Source organism: Chiloscyllium plagiosum, unplaced genomic scaffold, assembly GCF_037043375.1.
Source record: "Chiloscyllium plagiosum isolate Xiang-an unplaced genomic scaffold, Cpla_swu_hap1 HiC_scaffold_23, whole genome shotgun sequence".
Classification (NCBI taxonomy): Eukaryota; Metazoa; Chordata; class Chondrichthyes; order Orectolobiformes; family Hemiscylliidae; genus Chiloscyllium; species Chiloscyllium plagiosum.
Genome location: NW_028270161.1, coordinates 52,789,147 through 52,798,265, shown reverse-complemented (window position 1 = coordinate 52,798,265; position 9,119 = coordinate 52,789,147). Strand labels below are relative to the sequence as shown.

The 9,119-nt window shown below is 38.7% G+C and overlaps 1 protein-coding gene across 3 annotated transcripts in view; it reads right to left on the bottom strand.

The window, feature by feature from the left end:
- Nucleotides 1-480: 480 nt before the first annotated feature.
- pyroxd1 (pyridine nucleotide-disulphide oxidoreductase domain 1) overlaps nucleotides 481-9,119 on the bottom strand; it is a 29,043-nt gene continuing 20,404 nt past the window's right edge. For all 3 annotated transcript variants that reach the window (XM_043713439.2, XM_087999677.1, XM_087999678.1), the window contains exons 9-12: nucleotides 6,334-6,446; nucleotides 1,929-2,051; nucleotides 1,684-1,821; nucleotides 481-1,433 (exon numbers count right to left, since the gene is read on the bottom strand). In XM_043713439.2, the coding sequence (XP_043569374.2) occupies nucleotides 1,185-1,433; nucleotides 1,684-1,821; nucleotides 1,929-2,051; nucleotides 6,334-6,446 (623 nt within the window). In that variant the 3' untranslated portion in view covers nucleotides 481-1,184. The remainder of the gene's footprint in view (nucleotides 1,434-1,683; nucleotides 1,822-1,928; nucleotides 2,052-6,333; nucleotides 6,447-9,119) is intronic.

Sequence of the window (9,119 nt, the reverse complement as noted above, 5' to 3'; positions counted from 1 at the left end):
ACTGAAGTCAAAGTAGACCCGATATCTCTCCTATTAAGTCTACCGAATTTACCATCTTTAGATGGGCATGGGAAGAAACTATTTAATATTCTTGCATACTGTGCATGGAAGAACATTCTGATGAATTGGGTGTCTGAGAACCCGCCGGGATGGCAGACATTAATTATGGAGCACATTCCCTTGGACTTTTTTTTTTTACAAACATGGTACACCACACAACAGACAATTTTTACAAGTCATGGCAACCCTACTTGAGTTATTTGGATATAGATTTATCAGTTACCCTAACTAGGGCATTTGTTTAACCAGAGTGATTAGACTGGTCAAGCCTTGGACCCTGGAGGGGGTCTCCCAAGCTAATACAGGTAGTATACATTGCTCCCATTCCTAAAAATTTTGATCATAGACAAAATAAATTACAAGTTTCACTTGTGCAGCATAAATGCTCCGTATTAAAATCAAATTCAGTTTGATAATCTTGAAGTGCCTTGGATATTTTACTATATTAAATACATCATACAAATTGCTACTGCAGTCATGATGCTGTTAAAAATAGTTACAAGTTGTTGCCTTTACAATGTAATTATTCTTATGAGGCCATTCTCAATCAAACACTAAACATATTTCAGAGCACTTCCTTTTGCTACAAGAACTCAATTTGTTTGGAGAAGCCAGAAAAAGATTGAAATAATTTTAGACAATTCTATATAAATTTAACTTAATGCATTTGTTACTCTTAGGATAGAAAATGCATTCTGCAAATCCTCAAGATATCTAAAAATGCTTGAGTCAATGAATGACTTTAAAGTATTGCTGCTTCTTTATGTAAACAAACATGACAGCCAATTTATACACATCATCCTCCCCAAACAGCCATCTAATCTGAAAACACAAAATGCTGGAAATCATGGCTCATCTAGACTCTAAACACTGTCTCTCCATGGATGCTGCCTGATCTGCTGTAATTCCAACATCTGCAGTCATTTGCTCCAACCATCTAATCTGGTTGTTGATTCTGGTTTAGGGAGGAAGATAAGCTAGGACAGTTCGGGAATCTCCTGCATCTCATCCATTAAGCCCATGGGATCTCGAATAACCATTGAGTACTTTACTTTTGTCCATCAAGGCAGAATTTTAGAACCTGCATATTAAAATGCAAATGACGTGTTACAGGTTTGCTCCTCTCAATCAAAATAATCTTCAATGTCAATATTTGGGTTGAGTAAATCCTCTCCATATGCAGTAAGATCCATCTGATTTAAAATGAGGTTTTCAAAGGTCTCTTCTAAGTCAGTTTCACCGATAAGCACAGCTCCCTTCATCCTTCCATTGTGCATCACTGTTTTCACATACTCCTGGCCACTGGTGCAACGCAGCAACAGCTCATGATCAGGCCCCAGACCCTGACCATTGTATTTCCCGAGCAATACCACCTGCAAGGTAAGAAAAGCATTAACAATCTGAAAGCATTACTGTCAACTGACATCCTCTCGTAAAGCATTACATCAGCACAGTCATTTACTTTAAAAAAGCCAATTGTGTAGAAACTGGTAAACCTCTTGAAAGCAGCACGTGTGGAATATTGCCTTATCATTAGTACAACTTCATGGGTTTTAGACAAAAGAACTAGATACAGCTTCGATGAAATCCTACCCATTTTGTCACAACTAATTTCATGATTACCTTATAATTGAAGAATTTGGTGACGTGGGCAAATGATTCAAAGCAGAAATCCAATTCGATCGGTTCCCCTGACATTTCCGCTGCAATACACTTTGCTGCATAATATCCCATCTGTCTAGCCTGGGTCCACAGTCGCATCTGTTAGGTTGTGTAGATGAATTTCGAAAATCTGTAATTATTCATGCAAATTGCATTTTCTAAGGTGAATGAAAAATTCTCAGTGACAGATGGTGTGTGTCTCGTACCTGTTGCCAAAGTGGACGAGGCTCCCAAGATACAGTACAGACGTCGCCTGCAGCAAAGATATCTGGGATTGAGGTATTCATCAGCTCATTTACTTTAAGACCCCCATCTTCTGCCACATCAAACTATGAAAAAAAATCTGTTGATTATTTACTAGAACTTGTCAATAAATGACTGCTGATAATTGTTTTGAATGAAAAGCTCAATTTAAGAATTTCCTCTTCATTTTAAGTTATTTGCTCTTTAGCCCCATAGCTGTTTACAAAACCAGTTAGCATGTGATCCTGTTGCACTCACTCCTTGTTAGAGAAATATTCAATTAACTCCACTTTCCTGCTCTCTCCCCACAACCCTATAATTGGAAATTTTCAAATATTTATTTGCTTGTCCATTAAAAAGTGCTACTAATTATCTTTGTGTCGATTACAATCTAATTAAACTTTAATTCCTTAAATGGAGAACTTGCATTTGTATTAACACCTTTCACAATGTTATGATTTCTGAGATAGCACAGTGGAAATCTGCTATTCTCAGAGGTGTCACAAGTTAAAGATGTAATAAAAGTACACACAATTCTCCCAATATACCTGTCTTTTAGACCCAGGTTAACAAAGCACGGAGTGGTTTCTGGACTTAAATATTACAAATAAATAAATAGTTACAAGTAAATGATTTAAAACCGTTGACAAACGACTGACAATTATATCTCTAACCCTCTTATGCAACCTTTTTTACACACACACATACAGGCAGACAAAAAAAAATGGTGTTATGGATTAAGGGAAGGACTGGGAAGATAGTTCAATGGAGATGACCTTCTTAACTTGTCATGACTTGTCTTTCTGAAATCTTCCTTCTTCAGGTATTTTTGCTTGCATGCAGGAGTTGCAGATTGATGCCCACATATAAAGTCTCTTACTTATTGGTTAAAACCCACAGCTTATAGCAACCGAGGAGGGGAAATAAACTGCTTTCATCAGACTTGAGGTATTTATTTACTGCAGAGAAATAGGACAACACTTTCCTTTCTGAAGGTCCGTTAGCTTCTGACTAAACAATCATACAATTGCCACACTACCTAAAGGATGTGGTTCACCAGGATATTGCCTGGTATGGAGGGCACTAACTATGAAGAGAGGTTGAGTAGATTAGGATTAGCTTTATTAGAAAGATGAAGGTTGAAGAAGCACCTGACTGAGGTTGACAAAATCATGAGGGGTATAGACAGGGTGGATAGCAAGAAGCTCCCCCCCCCACCCTGAGTGGGGGACTCAATTACTAGTGGTCACGAGTTCAAGGTAAGAGGGGAAAAGTTTAAGGGAAATATGCGTGGAAAGTTCTTTACACAGAGGGTGGTGTGTGCCTGGAACACATTGCTAGCAGAGGTGGTAGAGGTGGACACAATAGCATCATTTAGTATATACCTAGACAGATACATGAATGGGCAGAGAACAGAGGGATACAGATCCTTGGAAAATAGGTGACAGGTATAGATGGAGGATCTGGATCAGCACAGGGTTAGAGGGCCTAAAGGCCTGTGCTGTAATTTTCTTTGTTCATACCATTAGCTACCTAACAGCCAAATACATAGCTGTTAATGGACAGAAGGTCTTTGCAATCAATAACTTTTCACCATTACACAGGACAATCAGCTACATTGCTGGCTGAAGTTTACTTTGAACACACCATTGCAGTCTGCAGTCCAACACCCCACTACTTGAACAGCAGTGTGAACAGCACCAATAATCAAGGTTGCCACCAAGTTGCATGGCTGCATTCCGTGCACAGCAATTTGCGTCAACATGCCTATTGTGGCATTGTAGTTCTGGAAGTCACCGCCATGCACGGGTCTCAGAGGGCCACATAGCCAGTAAGAAAATTAAAGGGAAAGCTGCTTACAATGAATGTCAGGTAACTTGGCTTCCAAAGGTGCGTCAAGCCCTTCAACAATCTTTGTTAAGAACAGCCCATTTCACTTTGCAGTCCAAACGTAACATCGCAGAATGTCTCAAAGCAGTTTATAGTTAATGAAGCATGTTGCAGTGCAGTTACAGTTTTAATTTAGGGAAACGTAGCAACTAATTTGTGAAGGTCAAATCAACTCCCAAAAGTAGTAATATAAAGATGCAAGTTTTATTCACCAAGAAATAAGTATTTCTGAGGTGACATCGATGGTAATGAAGTAATGTAACCTTCTTGTACTAACTTCCTAGTTTCCTACATTAATTACATACATTAAATCTAGTTTCTAGGGGAGACGTGCATCAGCAGACAATGAGTTTAAGGAAACACAATTAAAATAGAGTATGCAGATCTGAAATAAAAGCAGAAAATACTGGAAAAAACTCTGCTTGGGCAACATCTGTGAAGAGAGAAACAGTTTACATTATAGTCCAATATGACTGCTGCTGAGTTTCTCCAGCACCTTCTGTTTTTATTTCATGAGTTCTGGACCTGTCTCTGGCAGAGCATATATTGAGGAAGGAAACTTTCGAAACCAACATGCCTGAACATTTCTCAAGGGGACAATAACATTTTCCTGCCAAAAGCATGTGGAATATTAGGATAGTGTAAGACAATCTGCCTGGCAGTTTTACTCTGAACATCCACAAGGTGGTGTGTAAGCGACACAATCTCAAATTTTTTCTCCACTGCAATGGACTGGATTGGGAATTTCTTCGACTACAAACAGGACCCACACTGAATCACAGCATAATCCAAGTTGCTGAAATATTCGAACAAATTCAAATTACTTATTAATCTATTTATGAAAGGCATTTTATGAATCAAGGTAAAGCTAAAAGGAAAGTAAGTGTAAGTCAAGACGACTGAAGGAGGGCTCATGCCCGAAACGGCGATTCTCCTGCTCCTTGGATGCTGCCTGACCTGCTGCGCTTTTCTAGCGACACATTTTCAGCTCTGATCTCCAGCATCTGCAGTCCTCATTTTCTCCTAGTAAGTCAAGAAGAGCATACTAAATCTGTACTTCCGACACTAAGCACTCATGTCTCAAGTCATATTGAACAATAAAAGTTGTTCAAGGGGACAGAGATAGATTCCAGCCTTTCCAATCTGGCCATTTTTGGGATGAGGGCATCACTGACCAGGCCAGCATTTATGACTCATCTCTAATTGCCCAGAGAGCAGTCAAGAGTCAACCACATTGCTGTGGGTCTGGAGTCATATGAAGGCCAAACTGAGTAAAGATGGCAGTTACCTTCTCTAAAAGACTTTAGGTGAACCAGATGGGTTGTCCACCAATCAACAATGAATTCATGGCCATCACTGACTCTTAATATTTTTATTGAATTCAATTTTCAGTTGACACAAATTTTCAAAAATATTTGAATGCTTTGTTTTACATGTGTTAACATTTGTTTTACATTTTTAAATGGCTGTCCATTTTGATTTGCCAATGTTTAAAGTTTAACGATTGGTGCCTTTCATTCCTAACTGTTATTTGATATGTTATGGTTTGATATTTAAATAAAGGTTTACCTATTGGAAAGATTGGAAAGTGTTTTAGTTTCAGGTTTAAACTGTAGATCAATCACTAGACTGAACTCCTCCAAATTGAGTGTAAGTAGACCTTGGAGCAATAACTCCTGATTGTGTTCTGAGTTTAATAAATGGAGCTTAGGATACAGAACTAATATTATTATAAATTGGTCCAAGATAATGTTTAGGTTGTGGTTCGAAGAGTTTGCATGTTTAGGTGTCCTATTATAGAAGTTCATGCCAAGGGTAGGGCCGTGTGCTACCTGCAGCCTCGGTGCTGGTGAGAGATACCATCTTGGAGATGGCAAGTTCATCATAGTTTGAGAAGCCAAATGGAGTTTGGGTGTCATTTTCCAAACTGTGATAACAGTCTCAGGATGTTTGCTTAGGGTTGGCCATTTAGGACTGAGATGAAAAATTTCTTCAACATTATACTTTTGAATCTGGGATTCATGCGTTTGGAGGCCCTTACTCCCTTTGAGGGGGGGGGGGGGGGAATGAATGTGGGGGCTATAACTTGGAACTATTTTGCAGCTGTTTCATTCTCATGGATTAAAAATTCTGGAACTCCTTTGTCAATGAGACTGAGCGCTCCAACATCATATAAATTGCATCAGATACGGAAAGCAGTTCATTACCATCTTTTAAACTGCAATTGGGAATAGGCAATACATGCCAGCCCAGCCAGCAATGTACACAGCTGGTGAAAGAATAAACAAAAATATTGATCAGATATCCCAAGTAGGACAAAAATTGCTACACCTGTTCCAGCAATTGATTCGTGGTTCTGACTCACTCCTTACAAACACAGCATTTGGCTGGAAAAGCACCTTCTACCCTTAGTCAAGGACTATCCTGATTTCAAGTGGAGGAGTCAACTGGCTGAAAATGATTACATACAATACTTACAGGATTGTCTGAGATGAATGGTTCAACATTTGGTATTACTCCAGTTGCACTCACAATTAAATCAGAACCATAGATCTTCCCATTTGTCAACTGTACATAAACAGGCCAAGATTCTGAAAAGAATGGAAAAGTAAATTCCAGTAAGACATGTTCATTGTTTCAGCAACGGAATACTCAGCAATAATTGCACATAATTATGCATCTCTATGCAAGATTCTTTACACAGTTTTCTGTGCTAGTTTGAATAGAATGACTGGATTGTTTCCATCCAAACATATTTTGCACAAGACCATTATAAGCAGAAGGAAACAGAAGGAACCTTGGTCAGTTTGGGCTGAATTCTAATGTACATGCTGGTAGAACAAGAAGCTTGTACTAATGCACTATTGTTTGTAGCTCCATGAAGAAAGAATGGCCAATCTGTAGTATCCATTGTTACATTACACATTCACTTTGTTTCTTGGTTAGTACAGTGTAGTTAAAGTACTTGGATCCAGATGGAAGTTCTTCATTTAATTTTTGTGCCAATGGAATGCCTCAGGCATTGTGAAATGAAGATCAAATACAGTTGCATACTCAGTCATACAGCATGGAAACAGACCCTTCGGTCCAATCAATTCATGCTGACCATTACCCCAAAATAAACTAGCCCCACCTGCTTGCGCTTGGCCCCCATATCCCTCCAAACATTTCTTATTCATGTACTTATCGACATGCCTTTTAAACATTGTAACTGTACCCGCATTCCACACATGAGCCACCGTGTAAAATAGTTGCCCCTCGTGTGTTTTTAAAATCTTTTTCCTCTCACCTTAAAAATATGTTCCCTAATCTTGAAATCCCCCAGCCAGGGAAAAGACAAATGCCATTCACCATATCAATAGCCCTTGATTTTTTTAAACCTCTAAGGTCATCTCTCAATCTCCTACACTCTAGTGAAAAGAGTCCCAGCCTATCCAGCCCCTCCTTAGAACTCAAACTCTCCATTCTCAATAGCATCCTGGTAAATCTATTCTGAACACTCTCCAGCTTAACAATATCCTTCCTATAACAGAGACCAGAATTAGACGAAGTATTGCAGAAAAGGTCTCACCAACACCCTGCATAACTTTGACATGACATCCCAATCCTATACTCAAACATCTGAGCAAAGAAGGGAAACATGCTAAACGCCTTCTTAACCACTGTGGTTAATGTGATGCAAACTTCAAAGAATTATCTACCTGAACCCCTTAGGTCTCTTTGTTCTACAATACTACCCAAGGCCCTACTTTAATTGCATATATATGAGTCTTGCCTTTGTTTTACCAAAATGCAACACCTCACATTTATCCAAATTAAATTGCATCTGCCACCGTTCAGCCCATTGATCAAGATCTCTTTGCAATCCGATATAATCATTTTCACTGTTCACTATACCAATCTTGGTATCTTCCGCAAACTTACTAACCATGCTTTCTATAATCTCATGTAAATCATTTATATAAAATGAAAAACAAAAGTGGACCCAGCACTGATCACTGCTGGTCACAGGCCTCCAGGCCAAAAATCAAGCCTCCATCATCACTGTCACCTGCCATTAAACCAACTTTGTATCCGATTGGCAAGCTCATCCTGTATCTCGTGATCTAACTTTACTAATTAGCCTACCATGCGGAAACTTCTTAAAGGCTTTACTAAAGCCCGAGTAAACAGCGTCTACCGATCTGCCCTCTTCAATCTCTTTGGTTACTTCCTCAAAACACTAATTTATGAGACATGATTTCCCTCACACAAAATCAAGCTGCCTATCCCTAATCATTCCTTGCCTTTCCAAATGCATATAAATCCTAGCTTTCAGAATCACATTCCAACAATGCCAGACACTCAGGTCTACATTCCCAGGCTTCTCCTTTCATTCCTTCTTAAACAAAGGCACAATGTTAGCCAGTCAGCACCTCACCCATATTTATAGATTATACAAATATCTCTACAATTTCCTCCCTAACCTCCCACAAAATCCTGGGATACATGAGATTAAGTCGCGGCGATTTATTAACTTCATATTTTCCAAGACCTCCACCACTTCCTCTTCTGTAACCCGAACTATTTTCAAAACATCAATATTTATTTGCCTGAGTTCTCTAGCCTCTATTTCTTTTTCCACATTAAAAATTTATGCGAAATATTCAATTAATAATTCATTTACTATTTTCACCACTTCAATATTTATAGCTGTGTGTTACACACTGAGGTGTTGGTTCATACTACTTTATCCAAAATACCAATCGATAATCAATGTAAGGAATCTCGTTTGTCACATTTTGCAGTCTGCTAGGGATTTATCATACTGGCCCCCAAGACAAGAATTGTAAATTTACCAGAATTTTGAACTGTGATTATTCTGCAAGACAGCATCATTAACTCTGAGCTATATTAAAATTCAAGTCTTTCCATAGATTGCAGCAGCTGTCATTCATCACAGTAGCCCATGCTGTGGTTTTTATGTTGGAAATATCTTGACAATCACAGATTATAAAGAGCAGATAAATGTATACTTCAGTATTAACTGTACCTTCCTTTCTTTAACTAACGACTGGAAAATCAGAACAATGAACCTTGAATAAAACTACTGGACATTGTTCATCATACTTCATTCATTCATCCAAACTGCTCACAATGTAGGGGTCACATTTAACTGTGAGCAGAGACCAGCGCACAATCATATATCTGCTCAGTCACTAAGTTCATGTACTCCTCCCCCCCTCAACATGAAATTTGTCTCTGTAGCTGAAATCCTCATCCCT